This window comes from Euphorbia lathyris, chromosome 3, assembly GCF_963576675.1.
Source record: "Euphorbia lathyris chromosome 3, ddEupLath1.1, whole genome shotgun sequence".
Classification (NCBI taxonomy): Eukaryota; Viridiplantae; Streptophyta; class Magnoliopsida; order Malpighiales; family Euphorbiaceae; genus Euphorbia; species Euphorbia lathyris.
The window spans coordinates 73,900,529-73,925,674 of NC_088912.1; the positions used below are offsets into that span (position 1 = coordinate 73,900,529).

The following is a 25,146-nucleotide window of genomic DNA, read 5'->3' on the forward strand; positions in this document are numbered from 1 at the left end:
TTCTGAGATAAAAAAGACACCTTCATCACTTTAGTTAACTTCAATGCCCAAATAATATGACATTAGCCCCAAAATTTTCTTGGTCAACTTGCAACAAAGCAAGAGGTTGTGTAGGTTAATTGTGACATTGAATACATTATACATTTAACAAAAGATAAGATGTTTCACGAAAGAACAAAGTATATTCATACGGTATCACTTTGTTCGAGAAGTTATGATTGCCAGAAATTTTTTAGCTAAAAAGATTCATACTTCTCAGAATCCTGCTGAAATGTTCAGTAAACATACATCATCTACCAAGTTTGAGTTGTGTAACGACTTGATTGGACTGCCAGAGGAGAGGAGTAATCTGGATATAATAGTTAAAGAGAAGTTTGTTAATATATTGGTCTTGGTTGGTCAAATAATAAAAGTTTCTCCTTACTCATGGAAGTAGGCATGAATTGGCCGAACCACTTGAATTTATTGTGTTATTTATTTCATTTTATTTTCAATTGTTTGATAATTCACAAAAGACGATGATAATCTCCAAACATCTTATATATTTGTGATTATATAATACAATTTCAATCTTTACAGTTTGAAATCTCTTCCAAATACATCAATTGACAGATTGATAGCAGAAAAGGTAAAATATACAAACGAAAGATAAGTCTCGATTCGTCGCTGATACATTCGTCGCTGAAAAGAAATAGGGCTAAGGAGTTAAAAGGAGTGGCTGATTAACAATAGCATTCGTGGCATTAACCATCTTAACTGGACATGTAAATCCATCATCATCCATATATAAAAGATGCAAAACCTTGCTAACTCTCCAAGCTAGATCTTTGCAGCTTTTAGGGACAACACTACCTTCTTTTCTCTTCACAACTAACCTTAACAATTCTCTCTTATGACTCTCAATTAGTCTTTCTACTTCCTTCATACTCGTTTTCTCATCAACATCTCCTCGGCCATGTTCCATCAATAAACTCACACCATTCAATTTTCCTTCTGCACTTTCTCTCTGCAATACAACATTGTGTTAAAACAATGTATGATCAACAAATGCTAAGGGTATAATTATACTTTCGATAGTATGTACCTTAACCGTGACGCGATCGTTTAGAAGCCGGGCAATGATGCTGACATGTAAATAAATACTATTGTATTCTTGACTTGCTACAACATGTTCAGAAAGTTCATACCCCATGAAATAAAGTGCAATCAGAAGCACAGGTCCTAGCCCAATAGTTATATGTCCAGCTGCTAAGTACTCGTACATTGTAGGGACCAAATTGTATCTTGCCCATTCTGCCTCCTTTAGCATATTTTTCATCACTAATATCCACTGCATATACATAATCAAATATTTTTAATTTAGAGGAAAGTAATTGAGCTATTTATATTAGGAATTAAAATTAGAGAAAGTATTTTGGAATCACTTACTAAATTAACTAAGTGAGTTCGAACACATCGGCCTTGTTGTAATCTGGCTTTGGCGGCAAGTTGATTGATTGTGCCATACATTGCATTAAATATTATCTCCACTTTTTCAGATTTGAATCCAATCGTTAAGTGATCATCCCATCTGTATTTGTTTGTTTCTATTCAGTTTATTTTCATATATTCATATATAAAAGAAGAAATTAAAACTAAGAAATAAGTAAATAAATCTACTGCGGACATTTTTTAGCGAGAGTAATTCAGCTCTTTATGTTCGAATGGTTGTGCGGGGCAGAACAAAAGGGGTTAATTGGATAAAAGTTATTGAACTTCCAAATTCTGTGGGATTAAACTGTTAGATGTAATAACAAAAGTTATTCTTGTGCCTCAACATTTGGTGCACAATTGTTTCTATGAGATAACGGAAAATATCGTCGCCAAATCTGTAACCAATTCTGGAGAAAAAAACATTACTGACGAATATTTGGGTTACTTGGAGTGCGGAGCATAACCAAATACTTGGGGGTTAATTGGAAAAAAAGTTATTGAACTTATAGATTCTGTAGGATTAAACTGTTAGATGTAATAATAAAGTTATTTTTGTGTGTTAAACCTTTTGGTGCAATTGGTTCTAAGAGATAACAGAAAATACCGTCGCCAATTTCTTCGTGATATCAAATCTGTGACAATTCTGGATATAATAACATTACCGACGAATATTTACTTTTAGCGGCAGATACTTTCATCGGATATGCTTTTATGATTATTATTTTCCCCGGGAGTTGACGGACCCTCCGTGACCCCTATCCCTACCCCTACCTAAGTTTATAAACTCTATGTTTATATTACATTCCTTTTGGCTTAATTTGATAATATTTGCACGAATTTAGGGGGTGTTAAAACAGATTGGCGGGTCGTGTTATATACGTGCAAAATTGAATATATACGGAAATAATAATAATAATAATAATAAGAGGAAGTGCTAAATGTGTACTTGTGAAGAAGGTCAATAAGGTTATGCAGTTCCTCCATTGAACCTCCATAGTCAAAGAAATCATCGACAATTGTGACAAAAACAGTGTTTTGTGCCCATGAGATTCGAGCATCAGAGTGCTGAGGATCTGAAAGTATTGCGGCAATTGTAAAAAAACCATAGGCAGTCTTCTGCCTTGCAAATTTCAGAGTGTCCAATTTGTATTCTTTCACCCACCTGCTCTTTATTATAATATACAAATTATTATCATCAAATCGAATTTTGTTTTTTAATATATATAAGAATAAGAGTCAATAAATGACGATTCAAATAATAATAACAATACCTCTCAAGATAATCAAGTTCCTTGCGATGCATGGCTTGGCACATGTTAAAATCTTGGGATGCAATTGTCAACAAATCTTTGTTATCAATATTGGAAGACCTAGTAAAATATAATTATTTTAGTATTTTACTATCAAGGTGTGTATCTAATATATATTTATATAACATTAAGTCAAAAAAAAAAAAAATTAAATAGATATAAAATAAAATTTCCATATTGAATTTGCCAAAGGGTCAAACCTATCCAAAATATATACATATTTTTATATGATCCAATGCATCATCAGGAAATGAGTCACGTTTGTGATTAGCATATTAAATTGAAATGATTAAAATATGTATAAGAATTAAAAATAATCTTAACATCTATGGGAAAGTACAAATATACCATTAATTTTTTTTGGAGTGCAATTTTACCCTCATTATATTCTTCTAACTCAGTTTTACCCATTTGTAAGTGAATACCGACAAACATTATCGACCAATTTCAATTTGGTAACCTTGACCGATTTACTAACAAAATTTCTTTTTATAAAAAAGTGATATAATTAAACTATGACAAAAATGATGAGAGTAAAATTGCATAACTATAAAATACTAATGATATAAGGTGCGTTTGATTCTACTTTTTATAGCTTCTTTTGGTTGGTTTACTTCAAGCAGTATGGATAAAAATGTTTTATTAGAATTGAGAAACAGTTATTGATAGTTATTAGGCGACAAACAGTAAAATAGTAAATAATAGTCAGACGTATCGTACCTATACGATGTCTTAAGAAGTGGGACGTCATGTGCATTGTAATTATCAATATAAGAGCGGGTTTCAAGTCTATCCAAATTAGCATATGGATGTCCCAAAGCAAAATTAACCTCTTCGGACAAACTCTTGTTTTCAATTAACCCTTTCACTAACTGATCTCTGAGCAAAATGCTTGTCCAACCATAAATTCTATCAAGAACAGGTTCATTTTGCAAAATTCTCATTTGGGAAGCTTTGTATAACTCAAGAATGGACTTGGTATCACTTTCATGTACACTAGCTGAATGGTAAAAAATCTCTTTTTTCTCAAACTTTGCCAACGAATCTGTTTCCAAAGTTATACATAAGTATTAATTTGTATAAATTGATCAAATCTGTGAAAATTTTTTAGTATAATTGGAGATAATACCTGAAGTAATATCATAACCATGCTTTCTCAGAAGCCGAAACCCCATTGCGCAACTTCCAGGATCTAAAAATATTTCTTCATTCCCTTCCATCCAAGATCTGTTCACCAATTAGAAATTAATTATCTACATTGGAACTAATAATGTTTTCAGCTACTTTCACCTATTATCAGCTAGTTTTAAGTATCTTCACTTAGCTTCTTTAAAAACAGAATTTAAATGGCGACGAAATTTACCGACGCATGCAATATACCGACGCAAGAACGACGAAATTTCCTTAAATTTACTGACGAATTTTACGGAAAGGTAAAAATGAGATGTGATTTAATTTTGAATGATATCCCAATTTTTTTTTAAAATTCGGGAGGATGAGTCACCTGTATGTATCATCTAGTAGATTTGTAATTTCGTCGGTGAAATATCTGTGGATCCCAAACTTTTCCAAAATGTCGATTATATTTATTCTGGTATTCACATCCAGAGGATAAAGTGTAGGAACTGAAACAAAGAAAAATATGAGAGTTTAATTGGAGGTAATAATACTAATTAAGAAGAAAAGAAAGGATTAATTATGATCATACCAGCACCATTATCAAATTGTTTGATTAGAGATTTCAAATAATGGAGACATTTTTCGTCACCAATATGAATAGCGGCAGCAGCAGTAGTAGATGGTGAATTGAAGAGTGAGCCATTGCTTCTTTGATATTGCAGAAGCTGTTTCCAATCGTTTAATCTATTCAATCCCTCTGCAAAATATGCTAGATGGCTTGTTTTTCCTTCTTCCAAACTGCGGTTTTAAAAAAAATTAATTATGATAAATTAATCATGATTAAGTTAACTAGTACAAATTAGTAATTAAAAAAGTAAATTGATTAATGCCTTGTGATATGGAGATGTGGGTTGGAGAGCATGTTGTGAATTGAAGAGTTATTGAAAGGAAGATTGATGCCTAAGTCGATGGCTTGGTGAATCATGCCTGGAAATATGATGTCAAACCCCATAGGTGATCGTTGACGAATGTCTGTGGCTGCCCATAGATTAGTTGCGATGAAGTCCAGCCCTATTTACCATGCACATACAGTCATCATATTTAATTAGATTTGTCTTCTGGGTATAAACTAATATAATACAATAAAAAAAGGGTCATTTTGTGATTATCAAATGCTCATGGAAAACCTATTTATGTGTTCAAATTTAATTAATTCCTTCATGTTGCTAGATTTTGAATTCGGATAAAGGATCAATAAATTAACTTGACAAGATAATCATCTGTGAAATTACCAATTCATACGTCATTTTTGAACTAATTGATTAAAAGCATCAAATTATATATGAAGTGAAGTGATATTTCATACAGTATTTTGGACTAAAAAGTTGACCATTCAATTCCTAGTAAGACTATTTATAGTTGAATTGCAATAAATTATAGAATGACATGTGTTTGTAATTCTTTAGGTTATCTAAAGAAAGAATAATGTCACATGTAATATATAAGAATTATTCTTTTTTTTTTTTTTTTATAGACGGTTGATATTTGCCTGCTATGATTGGCTTGTTAGAAAATTAATAAGTTTAAACTCGAGTCTAATATCTTGTTCGTAAACTGTTCACGACCTCCTTGCCAAAAGGTTGTTAAATTTATTTATGAATTTCGCTTGTGAACAATTTATTAATTATATTCATTTGAAAAAAAAATTAATAAAAAATTAAATAGTTTTAAAACATACAAAACTAAAGTTTACACAAAAAATACATTGTTTTACCTTTCCCCTTTATAGAAATACTATTAATAGTAAAAAAAAAATCGAACCAAACTTGCTAACGATCATGTTTATGAAAATTATAATCGAGTTTATTTATATTGTTCATGAACCTATAATCCGTCAAAATTAATATAAAAACTATTGTTGAATCTATAACTACTAGCTTAAATTTTTAGTTCAATTGATTCCATGACATAATATCAAAGTCCCAAGTGATCAAAGGTTCGAATCGTGACAAACTCATGTACTGATTAAATTTCAATACATGGTAAGGTGTGCTTGTATTCTATAGGCTTCAAGTCTTAAGCATATATTTATAATTTTGTTAGGGAGAAATTTAGAATTTGTCCTCTCTTTTCTATTTAATTGGTAGAAATGTATAGAGATAGAGTGAAAGTGTACCAGTATGGACAAGCTTGGGGGCCAAATTCCATTTATGCAAAGAAAGTAGGCAGGCGAGAGTGGAAGAAAGAGAGTCTTTAATAAGAAGAGGATGAGAAGGATAGAGAGACCATGATCCATCTGGATGTTGATTCTCCATTATCCATTTCAGACATTCTGGAAATAATGGTTCAGGCTCTGATGAATTTTGAGAAGCTACCATTCCAACCCAAGCAGTATCATAGGAAGAAGCACTACCAAGTAAAGGTATATTTTTCCTCACTACATCTCCCATTTTTTTTAAATTTACGTCCTGTCACATACATTTCTTACTCAATTAATCAACACAGACAAAAACTAAGTAATTATCATAATAATAATAATAATAAAAGTGAGTTTGTCTTCTTACTAATAATGTCACCTTCCCATTATCCATCTTCCTCAATTTCAAAGGCGCATCTGTTAAACGGCTAATGTCATTATCATCAAATATATCATAATAAAATATTAAATTTTAGTTTATATGAATTTTTAAAAAAAAAATCATATGAAAGCAAGAAAGAAAAGGAAGCTTTATTAAGTAGAAAGATAAAGAAGATGAGTTTTATTTCCAAAAATACCAGTGGGAGCATGGATGCTGGTGGTTATGGCATGCTCGGAGGAGGTGGAGGGTGTGCTCAGAGAAGGACTGGATAGAGATACTAACATTTTTATTGTATATTACAAGAGAGTAGAAGAGAAGAGAAGATATTGATGTGTTAAAACTTTGGTTGCACTAACATTTATATATAAACTCTCCATAAAACCTCCAAACGACACCCAACTTTCTATTTTAATATTTATTACATGCAACCAAACTAAAAAGCTTAATACATCATTTGCCCCATTACTTATCCAAAAAGTTTGATTGGTTTCAAAGTATGTGGATAACTCTCTGAACTTGTATAAAACTTTCAATTAGCTCTCTGAACTTGTATAAAACTTTCAATTAACTCCCTAAACTTGCGTATAATTTAATCAATTAATCACTCGATTGCAAAAAAAAATAAGTTAAATGCAGAAATTGTATTATATATGTTTTTAAAAAGGTAAAACGATCAAGGTTGGGATATGCAGTTCTAATATTAGAGAAGACAAATTTTATAGTTTAGCAAATAAAAACTTCATTTTTAATCTATTTTATAAATTATGTAATAACAATCTAAGACGTGTACAATACATATTTCGCATTTAACTTTTTTTTTTTTGCCACTGAATAATTAATTAATTATATTTTATGTAGCTCTCGAAGACATTGTGAAAGTTAAAAGCTAATCAAACTTTTTAATAAGTTTAGGAGAAATTATATATTAAGCCAACTAAAAAACATTAATTTATTACATCTTCGATGCATAAAGTCTCCTCATACACTTGGACTTGGATAAACATGGAATGGATACAGTAGCATTTCATTTCCTTCTGCTTGGCAACCCTATTTTTGGTCAAGCCCACGAATATTGCCTATGGACGAGTTTTTCTTTTTTTTTTTAATAATGTATGTATTTATTCAAAGAGAAACAAACTCTCCTCTGCAAAAGGTTTCCAAAAAAACAAAAAAAACTCTCCTCTGAAAACATAGCATAGCAGACTGAATACGCAAAACAAAACAAAACAGCCTCAACAACCAAAAACAAGACCTATCACAATAATGTGTTCCAAACTACAATAAGTAAAAATTGGGACTGCATATTAGGACCGATTTCTGTCGCAAATTTTGTCACTCATTCCAAATTTGTTACATATTCTTAATAGTCCTAAATTACATACAGATCTTATACATTTAATGATGCGGACATCTCCGAAATAAGAGTCGAAAAGATGGTTGAAAAGGAGCGTTGGAGTGGAAAGTCCTCACTCGGTGTGTGGCTTTGCTCACACATCGTATGAGGCTGCGACGGTCAATGGAGAAGTTGGAATCATATCCCCACACGCTATGCAATGAAGTCACACGCCATGTGAGGATCGAAGGAACTCCAACCCAGAGCAGTAGGTCGGCCACTCGACAAGTGACACCCCACTCGGCGTGTGGATGAGTTGCCACTCGGGGTGTGACATCCCACTCGGCGTGTGGGGCATAGTTTCTCCAGCAAGAATTAGCTAGGGGACAAGAACACTCTACACAAACACAACCACTCTCAATCACAACCATTCAATATAAGCCCTAAAATCAAAGCACCATATTGCACCATATTGCACCAAGTGTCCTAGTCCTTTTGTCCTTTTTATTCCTTAATATAGTGGTATTGCTTGGAGAGCAAACCTAGGTAGCAATATAAAATGTAAGCTATTTGGCATTTATCTTTTAATGAGAATTAATCATAATAAAAGTGTTTAGCTTTTTACCTCATTCACCTTTTCATGGTATCAGAGCAAAATAAACTCTGCTCTTTTCTTTCAAAGCTTTAAATCATTAAGCTCTAATGGTTGTCCCCGTCATCAGTACGAGCATCCCGTATCATCTTACGCAAAATGAAACCCCATCTTTGGCACTTGTTTCTCAGGTTCTTACCGGACCCAACTATCACCAATGGGCTCAATCGGTGAAGGTGGCACTGATGTCCAAGAACAAGTATTCCTTTGTAGATGGAACCATCACAACACCTACCGTCGACAACAATATGTACAACTAATGGGAGCGCTGCAACAATATAGTGATGTCCTGGATCCACCATGCCCTCTCCCCGTCGATAGCACGAAGTGTCATGTGGATAGACAAGGCTGAGCAGGTATGGTCTGACCTAAAGGAGAGATTTTCCCAGGTTGACTCGTTGAGGATCCTTGAACTGAGAAGGGAGATGCACGTTTTAAAACAAGGGAATGGTAGTGTAACGGAGTATTACACGAATCTCAAAATCTTATACGACGAACTTACTAACCTCAAACCCATGCCCAAATGTTCATGTAGGCCTGCTTGCTGCTGCAGTGCCTTCAAGGTAGTCCGTGACCAACAAGAAGCGGACCAAGTAATGACCTTTCTTCAAGGGTTGAACGAAGGTTACTCGACCATTTGTTCACAAATACTGCTCATGGAGCCTTTACCATCATTGAACAAGGTATTTGCCTTGTCCATCCAACACGAGAGGCAAATAGGCCTAGCACCTGCCAGACAGAGTGACTCAGGTGAGAGTACGCCATTTGCTGGATTCACAAATTACCAAAATAAGCAGAATGGTTACCGAGAAAACAACAGGAACTCCAACCGCAAGGGCAACGACAGCAAAAATTCCTCCTTATGCACCTTTTGCGGCAATACCAGTCACACCGAGGACATCTACTTTAAGAAGCATGGCTATCCCCCAAGCTACGACAACATGAACAAAAATAGCAACTACAAAATAGCACAACCAAAAGCCAATATTACCACAAATCAAGGAAGAGAAGAAGGGGACTTGGGAGAAGAGGAACTTACTCAAAACGATAGGGACCAGTTTGTGCTTACCAAGGATCAGTACTAGAAATTAGCTGCACTTCTACCACACCACAGACAAGGAAAGGCGTCGACTTCAAACAGCAGTATCAACACCTTCGCCATAGACACTAATTCTAGTAACGCTTCTAACCCTCTTGATGGGTGTCGAATCCACCAAATAAATATTTGTTTACTGACCGACTACTGGTTTGCAGATATGGTAATTAAAGATCGTACCCTAAGGATTAATACTGATCGTTCCGTATTATAACTAAATCTAAATGAAAGTAAATGGGGGTGAATGATTGTTGGGTTGATTATTTTGAGATGAACTCTGTAAAGTTGAATTGCAATTAAATTGTGTTACTCTTATCTGACAAAAATACCGATCAAGGGATAATCGCAGGCTCGACAATTATTTCCTTTTTGATCATCGAAAGTACTAAAATATCATAATTAACGTGACCCGAGTCAGTTATAGTCGTTCCTTATTCATTACCGACCTAATCCTTCCTTAATTGTAAAGCAGATCCTAGAGCGCCTAAAGATAAGCTCCTATTCGACAAACAGTCCTAGCTTAGCGCTTGGAATTTAATCTGTCGAAAGCATTAAGAATTAGAAGGACCTAACCTAAGTTAACCGAATTCTTAGCGATTTCGATTCAAACCAAATTACATGTCCATACGCTTGGTATTAGTTAGGATTTCAGATGATTACAAATCCTACGGCCTAACGTTGTTTCAATGGATGAGAAACCCGAAGTCCGGCCGAACTAAAGATTAAACTTTCATTGAAGGTCTAATTTCATAGATTAATAAACATGTAAACGGATCACGAAATTAGATTGCTGAAATTAAGAATGACAATCTCACAATTGGAAATAATACTAGCCTTTGATTAATCCCTTAATCGATAAAAGGAAATTAGCTACTCATAGCCATGAATCGACTATGATAGCTTACAAAGATAAAAATTGATCAAAGTAAAATGAGAATGAGAAATTGTGCCAAAAGCTTACAAAAACCCTAACAAGGAAAAATAAAACTATTAATTATCAAAAAGTGTCTTCCAAAAGCAAAGGTGGGTTTCTTTTATAGTGTTGATTTAAGAATCTTCAATCTCCTGAGTTCCCTCCTTGATTTCAGGGATTTTCTTCGTTCAAAACATGTTGTTGAAACTGTGGAGATAAGTTAGTTTCTGATTCTGCTGACTTGGCGATCTGAATAAGTCGACCCTCTTAGTCTTGGGCAAGACTAAGCCAGTCACGTCCGCAAAACTAAACTTTGAGTGAAAAAGATCCAAAACGGCCTTCCAAGCCTTCTTTTCTCCAATTTGATCCTTGAAATCACTTATGCAACAAAACAAGTGAAAAGGTTCTAAAACGACATAATTAAGAATGGAATATTCATAAAATGACATAATAAACTTATCGTTTTGGACGCTTATCAAATTACCTCACACTTGCCAAATGCTTGTCCCTAAGCATGTCTATGTTTAAGTCATTATTCCCCCTTTTCAAATGAGACGTTCTTACTAATTTTTCCAATCCCCCTAGCGTTATGAAGATCACAAACCATCGACTCAAGTAGAAAGGGACTTTTGTCATCCCAAACATGCTTGCTTTATGTATGATAAGGAATAAAGCAGTCAACCTTTAATGAAAAAAAGTTTGAAAAACGTACCACCCTCGCTGGATTTCACTCATGTCGCTCAAGTGTTTGGGCAATGATTTATTTTCGGGAATCACTCAATTCACAATTCTAGAATGAAATTACCATAAGCTTGCCAATATATCAAATCTCCACCACTTAGCATGAATTCAAGACACTAAATCAAAAGGACTTAAAACAGGGTGTAATGTTGGCTTGGGGTAAGGTTTGGAAAGGAAACGAAAAAGGTGATTGACGAAAATAGGAATGGCCAAAGGTGAAAACCAAAACACAAATATATACGAAATACTCACAACCTCAGATATGAGTGAGGCAGACTTAATTGACTGTAAACGAATTGGACTAGACAAACTAAATTTTTTTGTTTTTTTTTAGACATCTTTGAAGCACAACCACATATATATCTAAAGGATCATTCATTTGAATCCTCATACTTCGGCGAACTTGTGGTTAATTTGAATGTGGAGATTGCTCGAAGCAACAACTAAACACTAAGATAAATAAAACACCAAGATGAATGAGAGAATATGCAGACTCTGATGGCTAGTATGTCCGTGGCCAAGGGACTTAAACAGGGGTATGTCAAGAATGGGGGAAAGGCTCAAATGTGGCTAACTAAGGGCTGGTACTGTTACTTTCGTTAGTCTTGGGCAAGACTAAGGGTTCAAAATTTATTTGGAGTGGCTGGAAGAAAGAAAACCTACTGCCTTTATCATGTTTAATACTTGGATTCATCAATGTGGTCTCGAAATGCATAACATTATGGCAAGTTCTAGAATTCCAAACTAGAATTGGTCAACACTCAGAAAAATAGAGCAAAGTGTAATGTTTTTGCTCTGGCAATTTGGCTCAAAATAACTTTCCATAAATTGGGGTAAAAGTGGTGGTACATGTTTCAAAACGTTTTTCAAATCCGGGTTGAAAGACTTCATAAGCTTTTAAACAATCAAACAAGGCATGACGGGTTATCTACTCATCCTTGACTTTTTCAAACCAAAGGTTGTGAACTTTCATAAAACAAGGGGGCCTGTACTAAACTAGCTTCGGTTGTCAGCAATTTCAAGTGTGGAATAGGGACGACAAAGATAGTTAGGAACATGCATTTGAGTGCCCACCTCACACTTAGTCAAAACTCTGTTTATGCACAAAATTTGGTGGGCACCTCACACTTAGTCAAAAACAAAAATCTGCACAAGTTTAGCACACAAAATTCACAGGACTCAAAAAAAACAAAAAGAATAAAGAACAAGCTCCTAAAAATTAGCAAACCCTTCCTGTAAGACTCAATTGTCCCTCCCCCACTAATATCATGCATCGTCTCGATGTATAAAACAGAACTATGAAGAACTAAGGGCATCAATGAAAATGAAGTGGCGAAAGTGTAAGAAGAACTGCCCTGTGGAGGAGAGAAACAACTGAATCAAGGGGCGAAGGGATGCGGAGGAGTGAATCCAACTTCCTTGAAGTAGGCTGCCTGGTTCTGGTAAATTTTTTGAATGGTCTCTTCCATAGTGCCAATAACGGCGGCCAAGGAGACTAGTTGCTCGGCTGGGTCATCAGGTTGCTGGTTGGGATTTGAAGTTTGTCCCTGTTCGGGAGGAGGTGCGGCTGAAGACGCAAATTTCCTTGGAATCTGTCCTTCGTGTGGGGGTAAGTCTCCTGCAGGGATAAAAGAAACAGAACCTCCTTCCTCGGTCCGGATTAGCTTCATAGCTTTCAACAGATGTAAATCGAAAGGTACCATGTGACAAGCAATATGCAAAGGGAACTCATCCACATTAAGTGCACAGAGGTTAACAGCCAAGCAAGTGATGATGTGCCCTAAGTGAAATTTAGCTACCTTTTTCATCATTTCAGAAAATTTTAAGGCCAGCCAATAGCCTAAATTGACTTTCCTTTTAGTCACCATGCACCATAGGAAGAATAATTCTTGCTTTGACATAACAGTTGGGTCCTCATTCCTAGCTGAGTAATTAATAGCCAAGAATCGATGCATAAAACGTAAAGGTTCACTCAAAATTAAATTTGCCTTAGACTTTGAGGGGCTAAAAACAGTATTAGCTAAACCAGTCAACTCAGAATAGACGCTCACGGCATTAAACTCAGCAGGATAATCACAAAGCATGGCAGAATAGGCATCAGTGTAGCAAAACTCTCTATCAAACAGGCCCAAAGCTACATTAAACTCAGCCACAGACAGGTTATGCAATCTATCACATAATTGAAATTGAATACATGAGGCCTGTGATTTCTTCATTTTCTTCTTATCTATAGTGAATGCGCTAAAGAACTCATGCATCAAACAGTTATAAACAGGATAATTAAGCAGCAAAAATGGCTTCCAGCCAATGTTATCCATCAAATCATTCATATCAGACCTGATATTTAGAGCAACTAAAGTGGGCTCATGCAACCAACGACCAGCAACAAAAGTTTTAAGTTTCAAAGAATTGTACCTCTGTTGATGCACCGGTAAGTCGAAAGTCATCTCAGTGTCGATGATGATGGGTTTGGACCGTTGTGGTCCTTTCTCCAAGCGGGCCCTGGTCGTTTTCTTTGGTCGGGTGGAGCAAGTGGGAGCTGCGGAAGTTGCGGGGGGATCACTTTGAGTGTCTAAATCTTCCGATTCCGCTCGCTCGAATGAGGCATTGTGGGAGCTAGAATCGGTTTCCATAGAGTCGGTAGAGCTCGACTCAGAGAGTTCAATGGAAATGGTCCTCTTTGGAGGAGGTGGAGGCGGGGGAACAAGTCACTGGGACTTCCGAGTCGGGGCCGGTTTCCTAGATGGCGGGGGTTTCCTTTTCCTTTGGATTTTTGGTGGTGGAGGATGGTGGTCAGATACCTGAGGTGAGAGTGCCGGATCGGTGGAAATTGGGGGATCGTGACTCGCCGTTGGTGCTGGGGAGTTCGAACCTCCAGGGACTGGTGAGTGATGGTCCACCGTTGGTGAAGAAGGTGTCGGGTCTGCTAGAAGTGGTGAATGGTGGCTCGCCGGAGCTAGTGAGTGTTGAGAATTGGTAGGAGGCGGCGAACTCGCAGGAGGTGGTGATTGGTGGATCGACGCTGGTGTGTCGTCATCGGAAACAGCTTCCTGAGTCTGTTCTAACATAGCAGCTATCTCGGAGGCGGAAGGGGAGTGGAACCGGTATGGTGAAGGCGGCGCGGGTTCCGTTGGAGGCGACGACTAGTTATCGGAGGGCTCCTTTGGTGGAGGAGTTTCGGTTGCCATTGGAGCCTTTCCTTTCCTCTTTCTCGAGTAACTGCGAAGGTTTGCCGGTGGTGATGGAGATTCGACGTCTGTGCGGTATTGGCGGGGAGGAGACGGAGGTTGATGGTGGCGGCTCCGTCTGGGGATGTCACTGAAGTAGCCGTCCATCGAGTTAGGGGGAGATGAGGGGTTTAGGGTTTTGGTGAAGATGAAGGGTTTAGGTAGAATGGGTTAAAGGGGTTTAATCTTAAACGGGAAAAAGGGAGAGTAAATGTATCAATTTTTTCTTTTTTATTTTTTTACCTCTCACTTAAATTTTTTAACCCTTTTGGGCCCATTGTGCCTATCTTGTTTAATTCCTTAGCCCAACTTCATGAAAAACCATCATTGCTACCTGCAAACATCAAAACAAAACCCAGAAATCATCCAAGGAAGGGATGATGTTAGTTAAGTTAGTTGAAGATTAAAAACAGTGAAAAAAAAACTGAAATGAAAAGAGCGACTGGTCTTGGGCAAGACTAGTCTCAGGGCTGCCTCCCTGTAGCGCTGCTATTTTACGTCTGTAGCCAGACGTAACTGAACGTCAGTATTCAGTTTTTGGGAAGTTCGAGGCAAACTTCTTCAGTCCCTTGAGCTTGGAATCCCTCGTAAAACGGCTTAAGGCGATGCCCGTTTACTTTGAAACAATTGTTATTCTTCAGACTTTCAATTTCCACCGCACCATGTGGGAACACATGTTTCAATACGAAAGGGCCAATCCATTTGGTACGTAGCTTTCCTGCAAAAATCTTGAGTCGTGAGTGGTACAAAAGGACTTTTTGCCCGACTTGGAACTGCTTCCGTGTGAGTAGGCTGTCGTGGTAATTTTTGGACTTCTGTTTATAGATTCTTGAACTCTCGTAGGCTTAGGTTCTCAGCTCCTCTAACTCCTGTAGCTGTAACTTCCTTTCTTCCCCTGCTTTATCATACGCCATGTTGCATTTTTTAACCGCCCAAAATGCTATATGCTCCAATTCCACGGGAAGATGACATGGTTTTCCGTAAACCATCCGGTAGGGAGACATCCCAATAGGAGTTTTGTACGTTGTCCTGTATGCCCATAGGACATCCTCAAGCCTGATGCTCCAATCTTTTCTTATGACGTTTACCGTTTTCTCCAGTATAGATTTGATTTCACGGTTCGAGACTTCAGCCTGACCATTGGTCTGTGGGTGATAAGCTGTGGATGTACGGTGGTTAACTCCATATTTTTTAAGTAGGGACACCATTATTCGGTTGCAGAAATGAGTTCCTCTATCACTGATTAACACCCTGGGCATGCCAAACCTGCTGAATATGTTTCCCTGCAAAAACTTAACAACTGTTTGGGCATCGTCAGTCTTGGTGGCAATGGCTTCCACCCATTTCGACACATAATCAACTGCCAATAAAATGTACAGGTAACCAAAAGATCTTGGAAATGGGCCCATGAAATCAATGCCCCATACGTCGAAAATTTCACAAGTTAAAATTGACGTAAGTGGCATTTGACTTCGCTGGCTTAAATTTCCAGTTCTCTGACAATTGGCACAAGATTTGTAAAACAAATATGAATCACGAAAAATATTGGGCCAAAACAAACCACATTCGAGTACTTTTCGTGCTGTTCGCTTGGGTCCAAAATGGCCTCCGCAGGCACTCGAGTGGCTGAACTAGAGTATGGACTCGACTTTGGTTTCTGGAACGCATCGCTGAATCATTTGATCAGAACAGTGTTTCCACAAATAGGGCTCGTCCCAGACGTAATATTTGGCTTCCTTCCTCAATTTATCTTTTTCGTTCCTGGTGAAGTCTTCCGGCATTACCCCTGTAACCATATAATTAACCAAGTCAGCATACCAAGGCTCAATTGTATTGATGCTAAACAAGTGTTCGTCGGGAAATTCGTCTTTGAGCTCTCCATTGTCATTGTCCGATGAGAGGAGCCGGCTAAGATGATCTGCCACTAAGTTTTCAGACCCTTTTTTGTCATGTATTTCAAGGTCGAATTCCTATAGCAGAAGTATCCACCGAATTAAGCGAGGTTTCGCGTCTTTCTTCTTCATTAGATACCGCAATGCTGCATGGTCAGAAAACACAATGACTTTAGTACCAAGTAAATATGAACGGAATTTTTCTAAGGCAAAGACAATAGCTAAAAGTTCTCTTTCGGTGGTCGAATAGTTGCTTTGTGCATTGTCAAGCGTTCTCGATGCATAATAGATAACGTGAGGTAGCTTATCCATCCGCTGTCCCAGAACAGCGCCGATTGTGTAGTTGCTAGTGTCACACATAATCTCGAAGGGGTAATTCCAATTTGGTGGTTGGATGATAGGCGCTGATACTAGCTTTTCTTTCAATTCATCAAATGCATCCTTACAAGTCTGATCGAACTCAAATACGACCTCTTTTTTTCAGCAATTTACACATGGGCTGTGTTATCTTGGAGAAGTCTTTAATGAAACGCCGGTAAAAACCTGCATGGCCAAAAAAAGAACGAACTTCCCAGACACTTCCGGGGTAAGGTAAAGACTGAATTACATCTATCTTTGCTCTATCTACCTCAATTCCCCTAGCTGAAACCACATGTCCTAGAATTATACTCTGATTTACCATAAAATGACATTTTTCATAATTTAGGACCAGATTAAACTTTAAGCATCGTTTCAGTATTTTACCACGGTTGATTAAGCATTCATCAAAGGAGTCACCGTAAACAGTGAAATCATCCATGAATACTTCGATAATTTGCTCGATATAATCAGAAAAAATACTTACCATACACCGTTGAAATGTCGCCGGTGCGTTGCATAATCCAAACGGCATTCGTCGGTAGGCAAATGTACCGAAGGGACATGTGAACGTCATCTTTTCCTGATCTTCGGGTGCCACCGGAATTTGGTAAAAACCTGAATAACCATCCATGTTGCAATAAAATTTCTTCCCGGCCAATCTTTCCAACATCTGATCAATAAAGGGGAGTGGGAAATGGTCTTTCCTCGTAGAGGCATTTAGCTTCCTGTAGTCTATACAGACGCGCCATCCATTTTGCACACGAGTCGGAACCATCTCACCCTTCTCATTTTGAACCACCGTAATCCCGGTTTTCTTTGGTACCACATGGACCGGGCTTACCCATTTGCTGTCCGAAATTGCAAATATTATGTTGGCGTCTAACATCTTTTGGACTTCTTTCTTCACTACTTCCATCATGGGCGGATTCAGTCGTCGTTGAGCCTCACGTTTTGGTGTCGCTCCTTCTTCAAGGTGAATTTTATGCATGCACATTGATGGGCTCAGACCTTCCATATCAACTATTGTCCATCCTATGGCTTTTTTGTGCTGCCGTAACACTTTGATTAACTGTCCTTCTTCCTCCGGGTTTAGCATGTTCAAAATTATTACCGGCAATGTCTCTTCAGCCCCCAAGTAAACATATTTCAGATGTTTGGGCAGTTCTTTTAACTCCAATTGAGGTGCCTGCACAATGGATGGTAAAGGGGGCTGATTAGCTTTAATTTTTGGAACATGTAGAACATTCCATACCTGCTGGTCGGATTTTTTCAAGGCTTCGACAATTTCTTTTATGCTTTCCTCCATGTATTCGCTGTCCGCGGTCAGGCTCTCACTTAGCGCCACCTGCAACTTATCTTTTCCACTCATATTAAACATATTTTGGGTCACAGGTTCAATTATGTCAATTCCACACACAGATGATACATCAATCGGGTATTTCATGGCATCATACACATTGAATTGGACAATCTTACCGTCAAATTCCATGGTCAGTATGCCCTTATGGACGTCAATTTTAGTTCTCGCCGTGGTTAGGAAGGGTCTTCCAAGCAATATCTCGGAAGATTCCAAGGTATTGTCGTCATTTTGCATATCTAACACATAAAAATCGGCTGGGAAAACTAAATCATTGACCTGCACTAAAACATCCTCTAAAACTCCCTTTGGGTAAACCAAGGCTCTGTTTGCTAGTTGTATTACTACGCCTGTTTCTGTTAGTGGACCAGCGTTCAAAGCAGAGTAAATAGATATAGGCATAACATTAATTGATGCACCTAAATCGCACGTTGCTCTCTTGATACTAGTGCTACCAATTAAACATGAAATAGCAAACATACCCTTATCTTTGCATTTTTGGGGAATTTTTCTTTGTAATACAACAGAGACATTTTCTCCTACAACTACCTTCTCATGTTCGGCTAGCTTAGTCTTATTCACACATAATTCTTTCAGAAACTTTGCATATCGAGGTATTTGCTTAATTGCATCAAGTAAAGGGATGTTTACCTCTACCTTTCGAAAGGTTTCGAAGATGTCCCTTTCTTCCTTTTCCCTCTTTGATTTGGCTAGTCGGCTAGGAAACGGTGGTCTGATCACCAAAGGTGGGTCCTGGTCCTCAACTTCTTTTCCTAGAAGTTTGTCATTTGTTGAGCTATCAGTCTCTTTTCCAGTCACTTCGTTTTCTTTCGTAGTGGCCTGCTGCTAGACGCAGGGTGGCTTAGTCTTGGGCAAGACCAAGTCCTTTCCGCTGCGCAATGTGACTGCACTTGCGTTCTGTCTGGGGTTTGTTTCAGTTTGTGAAGGCATCTTTCCCTGTGTCTGAATTGCACTCAACGAGGTCGCAATCTGTCCCATCTGTTTTTCTAAGTTCTGTATGTTTGCTTGAAGACTGGCGTTCACCTTGCTTTGTTCTTCCTGAAACTTAACCAAGTTAGCAATGACAGAATGATCATTAGAACTAGATGCCATACCTGAGTTTGGGTCGGACTGGGGAGGTCTGTACTGTTAGGGCATGTGGTACTATTATGGAGGATTTGGTTGCGGAACATTGTTTTGCTGTTTATAACTCAGGTTTGGGTGATCATGCAATCCGGGGTTGTATGTGTTCAAGTATGGATCATACCTCCATTGGGATTGTCCTTGATACCCGAGAGCGTTAAGCTGTTCTGGAGTGTCCTCCTGCAATGTAGGGCACTCATCCGTAGCATGTCCGGTCATCGTGCATATCCCGCATGCCTTTACCTGTACTGCTTTCCCTAAAACCAAATTCTGAACAAGAGAGGTCAGAGAATTAAGCTTTTCTTCAATTGCTGAAGTATTTACCTCATATGCCTTCCTTGAACTCTCTTACTGTCTTCCGAATTGCTGCGATGTCGCTGCCATGCTCCGGATTAGCTCTTTAGCTTCTGCTGGAGTTTTATCTATGAGATTTCCCCAACTAGCGGCATCTACCATTCTTCTTTCCATGCTCCACATCCCCTCATAAAAATATTGAACGAGAGAATGTTCAGTTATACCGTGTTGGGGACAGCTTGCACAAAGCCTTTTAAACCTCTCCCAATAATCATGGAGCGTTTCTATATCCTTCTGTTTGATGCCGCTGATTTCTCTACGGATCATTGCTGCTCTTGAGGCTGGGAAATATTTTTCCAGAAATGCTTGGGTCATTTCTACCCATGTTGTTATGGATCCCGAAGGTAGATTTAGGAACCAATCTTTGGCTGCATCCTGCAAAGAAAAAGGAAAAGCTCTCAATTTAACTTGTTCCTCAGTAATTCCTTGTGGGCTCATACCTGAACAAACATCATGGAATTCTTTCAGATGGTTGTGTGGATTTTCACTCTCCATCCCATGGAACTTCGGTAAATAATGAATCAGTCCCGATTTGAGCTCGAAGGCTGCGTCCAAGTTCGGATATGTTACGCACAGAGGCTGTTGGTCAGCTTGGGGGGCGTGTAATTGTCTGAGGGTTGCCATGGTTTCTTTTTCAATTTCAATGATTTCAACTTCCTCGTCTATAATTTCTTTTTCTTCGCTGGAGCTATGAATTCCAAATGCTTGTGATTTTTGTAGCCTTATCTCTTTATGAATTCTTCTTGTCAACAACTCTATTTCTGATTCGAAAAGGAGTTCTTTAGAAGGTTCAGACCTGGTCATATACGAAACAAAATCAAGTTAGATTAATCCCCGGCAACGGCGCCAAAATTTGATGGGTGTCGAATCCACCAAATAAATATTTGTTTACTGACCGACTACTGGTTTGCAGATATGGTAAGTAAAGATCGTACCCTAAGGATTAATACTGATCGTTTCGTATTATAACTAAATCTAAATGAAAGTAAATGGGGGTGAATGATTGTTGGGTTGATTATTTTGAGATGAACTCTGTAAAGTTGAATTGCAATTAAATTGTGTTACTCTTATCTGACAAAAATACCGATCAAGGGATAACCGCAAGCTCGACAATTATTTCCTTTTTTATCATCGAAAGTACTAAAATATCATAATTAACGTGACCCGAGTCAGTTATAGTCGTTCCTTATTCATTCCTTACCTAATCCTTCCTTAATTGCAAAGCAGATCCTAGAGCGCCTAAAGATAAGCTCCTATTCGACAAACAGTCCTAGCTTAGCGCTTGGAATTTAATATGTCGAAAGCATTAAGAATTAGAAGGACCTAACCTAAGTTAACCGAATTCTTAGCGATTTCGATTCAAACCAAATTACATGTCCATACGCTTGGTATTAGTTAGGATTTCAGATGATTACAAATCCTACGGCCTAACGTTGTTTCAATGGATGAGAAACTCGAAGTCCGGCCGAACTAAAGATTAAACTTTCATTGAAGGTCTAATTTCATAGATTAATAAACATGTAAACGGATCACGAAATTAGATTGCTGAAATTAAGAATGACAATCTCACAATTGGAAATAATACTAGCCTTTGATTAATCCCTTAATCGATAAAAGGAAATTAGCTACTCATAGCCATGAATCGACTATGATAGCTTACAAAGATAAAAATTGATCAAAGTAAAATGAGAATGAGAAATTGTGCCAAAAGCTTACAAAAACCCTAACAAGGAAAAATGAAACTATTAATTATCAAAAAGTGTCTTCCAAAAGCAAAGGTGGGTTTCTTTTATAGTGTTGATTTAAGAATCTTCAATCTCCTGAGTTCCCTCCTTGATTTCAGGGATTTCCTTCGTTCAAAACATGTTGTTGAAACTGTGGAGATAAGTTAGTTTCTGATTCTGCTGACTTAGCGATCTGAATAAGTCGACCCTCTTAGTCTTGGGCAAGACTAAGCCAGTCACGTCCGCAAAACTGAACTTTGAGTGAAAAAGATCCAAAACGGCCTTCCAAGCCTTCTTTTCTCCAATTTGATCCCTGAAATCACTTATGCAACAAAACAAGTGAAAAGGTCCTAAAACGACATAATTAAGAATGGAATATTCATAAAATGACATAATAAACTTGTCGTTTTGGATGCTTATCACCTCTCCTCAATAAAAACTCACGTTGGATCATCGATACCAGAGCCGCATACCACATAGTTTGCAACGTTGAGTTTTATAGCTCGCATCACAAAATAGATAACTGTTGGGTTAGTTTGCCGAATGGAGAGAAAGTAAAAGCAGAACATATAGGCACAGTTATTTTAAGCCCTAACATGGTCCTACATCGAGTCATGTGCATCCTAAATTTTGACTATAATTTGATTTCAACTAGCAAGCTTTTAGAGTCAAATGAAGTGTGCATTCTCATCACTAGCTCAACATGTGCAATACAGGATACAAAGAGTGGGAAGAAGATTGGCTGGGCTAAAGAGCGAGAAGGGTTATACTATCTCGAATCTCCATTGCCAGAGATAGCTAGTAGTAGTTCTGTTTGTTTATTTTCAATCAAAGTCAGTATGTGGCACTCACGATTCGGTCATCCCTTTTATGAGTGATTAAGGGCCCTAGGTCTACCATATAATGATTTTAAGTCAATTAAAGAAATGCCTTGCGACATTTGTCAAGGAGCTAAACAAAAGAAATAACCTTTTTCAACAAGTAGCAGCATAGCAAAAAAATCCTTTCGACTTAATACATGTAGACATATGGGGACCGGTTAAAGAGTCACATTCAAACAAACATGACTTCCTAACCATACTGGATGACTACAGTAGGTACATATGGGTGGCTATGTTACATGACAAGGGGGAAGCAAGGCCGACTTTACAACATTTTTGCATTCACACAAGCAGGCAATTCGGCAGAGAAGTAAAGAGCATAAGGTCAGATAACGGTCTGGAATTCCTAATGAGAGATTTCTATCACAACCACGGAATTTCACACCAAACCTCATGTCCTGAAACGCCTCAACAGAATGGCCGAGTCAAGAGAAAGCATTTGGATATCGTGAACACTACCAGGGCATTGATGATACAAAGTTCATTGCCTAAGACCTACTGGATAGAGGCAGTCAGCCATGCAGCTATTTTATAAATAGACTGCCATCCACACTAATACAGCAACAGACATCGTATGAATGACTCTATGGTGAAAGATACGACCTTGAGGAAATCAAAACCTTCGGGTGCCTGATGAGGATCTAGGTAGAGTGGTAAAATATTATGACGAGTGTGCTTTAATTATGATTATGATCTTTTTAAGTGCTCTAACTCTACTAGACGCTACTACATAGGGGCAAGTGTACCCCGTCGTATCAAGTAATAATCCGGTTAAGACCGGGTATCGAATCTACGGGATTTATATCTACAAGTATTAAACTACTCGGTTTTACACGTTATCTAATCGATGGATACTTTAGTTTGGTTTGGGTGACAACTATAAACTATGGTGAAACAGACTCGTGTAATTCAAATTCTTAATGAAGTGATGCGGGTGATGATAAGTTATAACATATGATAACTAACTCAAAACATATACGATTAATACTTAACTCTTGCAAAGACGACTATCTATAGACCAAACAACTCCGTGAGGTTCTAGGGTCGTGATTTCCACTTAAGGCGACTCTAATTCTTAGGATCAGAAACTAGGGCCCGTAAGTTCCATGGCTCGTTAATTCCTACGGTTTTTGGATTGTCAACTCCGGTAAGGCAACACCTATATGAATCCTAGGGGATTTCGGAGCTCGTAAGCGACCTACACGATAATCAATTATAAGTATCAAAACAAGCAATAAGTAATAATACGTATAGTGGAAATGAAATCGTAAATCATATATTATAAATGTGGAACATATAAATACGGAGTACGACCAAGCCTAGTACATAGGAAGAGTACAAGCTAGTTAATAAGTAAAAAGGGAAGAAGAATCGACCCTTACGACTAGCTAACCGGACTCAAAGCCGTCTTATAGGACTTGGAGGTGGAACTCTCGAGCTTGGTGGATACGGATCGAACGTAACTTTGACAGAGTGACAGAATGAATATACAAGCTCTCAAGGTGGTAGAGTTTTATTACACAAAATCTGAATGAGGAAATGAGTGTTAATCACTCTTATTTATACACATCAAGTTCGGGGGTAAAATCGTAAATACACAAGTTACAAGTAAGAATTCACATTGTTTGTGTAGGTTTCACATGGCACGCCCCACGTGGAAGGGAGGACGCCCCGTGTGTCTGCCATTTTTCCCATTCCGTTGATAATTTCTTCACGCGTGGACCGATTTCAGAACTGTTGACTCAACCACACTCCGCGTAGACCGAAGTACGCCCCGTGTGGTTGAGCTCCTGGAACTTTTGTTGCTGGTTCATACCTTGCATGCCCGGTTCATGTCTGGGGACGCCCTGTGTAGGTGAGCTCCTGGAACAATTGTTTCAAATTCACACCTTGAACGCCTCGTGTACCATGTTCTACGCCCCGCGTGGTAGGTGTTGACAATGTGGGAACGCGTGGGTTGACTGTCGTGATTCAGGTGGCATTGTCCTACGCCCCGCGTGTAGCCTTCCACGCCCTGCGTGTCTGTTGAATTATCACTTGTTTATTTTCTAACTTGTACCTGCAAAATACGATCCTCGAGAACCAAATTAGCTTCACGTTTTATTTTTCTAAAATTAATCAAAAATAAAGGAAATTAACTAAAAACACAAAATTTATTTTTATTTTGTTATTTATTTAAAAGCATACTATTTTTGTAATTAAACTTACTTATTTAGCCCAAAATTAAACCGTAAATCACGCTAAAAGATAGGGACGAAACGTCCCTATCAGTGCCTAGCATACGCCTCAACCTTTGACAGACATAAGACAAAATTCACAGACAGGGCAATGAGATGCGTTTTCCTAGGATACAGAAAAGGCACAAAGGGTTTTAAGCTTTTGAACTTAAACACTAACGACATTTTCTTTTCCAGGAATGTGAAATTCTTTGAGCAACACTTTCCTTTTTCAGAGACAGACAATGGAGTGGATGCATCATTCTACAACGAAAATGAGCTAGAGCTCTTACACAAGACAATACCAGAAGATGAAGAAGACACATAAATCACAAACACACAACCAGCAGAAATATCTCCAGCAAATACAAACGAAGATGAACCAATAAACAACAGTGCAGATATCATTGCAACAAACACATATCAAGTAAAGGAGAACCAGAGGCCAACTAGAGCACGGAGGATGCCTACATACCTTTGGGACTACCATGTAGCCCTGCTGCAGGGGCACTCCTTGCCCAAATTTCCAAATTCACCACATTCTCTAGACAGGCACCTCTCCTACAACAAGTTATCCCCAAAGAAGACAGCTTTCGCCCTCAACATCGCCTGTCATACTGAACCTGATTCACACAAACAAGCCAGATTAGACACCAACTAGATAATCAATGAATGAGGAGTTGGCGGCACTAGAATCAAACCAAACTTGGGAGATAGTGACCTTACCTCAGGGTAAGAGACCCATTAGCTGCCGATGGGTGTACAAGATTAAACAC

At 38.1% G+C, this 25,146-nt stretch overlaps 1 protein-coding gene across 1 annotated transcript; it reads right to left on the bottom strand.

Moving 5' to 3' along the window:
* Positions 1 to 516: 516 nt before the first annotated feature.
* On the bottom strand, positions 517 to 6,814 carry LOC136223686 (terpene synthase 6, chloroplastic-like). The gene is made up of 13 exons (XM_066011809.1): positions 6,678 to 6,814; positions 6,467 to 6,516; positions 6,079 to 6,370; positions 4,793 to 4,973; positions 4,492 to 4,700; positions 4,288 to 4,408; positions 3,913 to 4,010; positions 3,504 to 3,828; positions 2,745 to 2,843; positions 2,420 to 2,635; positions 1,429 to 1,570; positions 1,085 to 1,330; positions 517 to 1,006 (listed from the first exon to the last, which is right to left on the bottom strand). The coding sequence occupies exons 1-13, from the start codon at positions 6,763 to 6,765 to the stop codon at positions 698 to 700; spliced, it is 2,376 nt and encodes a 791-aa protein (XP_065867881.1). The 5' UTR covers positions 6,766 to 6,814; the 3' UTR covers positions 517 to 697.
* Between the last annotated feature and the right edge of the window lie 18,332 nt (positions 6,815 to 25,146).

What these genes read in the sequence shown, in the direction of transcription:
- LOC136223686 (XM_066011809.1), bottom strand. Translation starts at nt 6,765, where the DNA reads ATGTTAGTATCTCTATCCAGTCCTTCTCTGAGCACACCCTCCACCTCC. An exon ending in ACAATTTGATAATGGTGCTG is followed by an intron (nt 4,409 to 4,491) that starts GTATGATCATAA and finishes TCTTTGTTTCAG; the next exon opens with TTCCTACACTTTATCCTCTG. An exon ending in GAACTTGATTATCTTGAGAG is followed by an intron (nt 2,636 to 2,744) that starts GTATTGTTATTA and finishes AATAAAGAGCAG; the next exon opens with GTGGGTGAAAGAATACAAAT.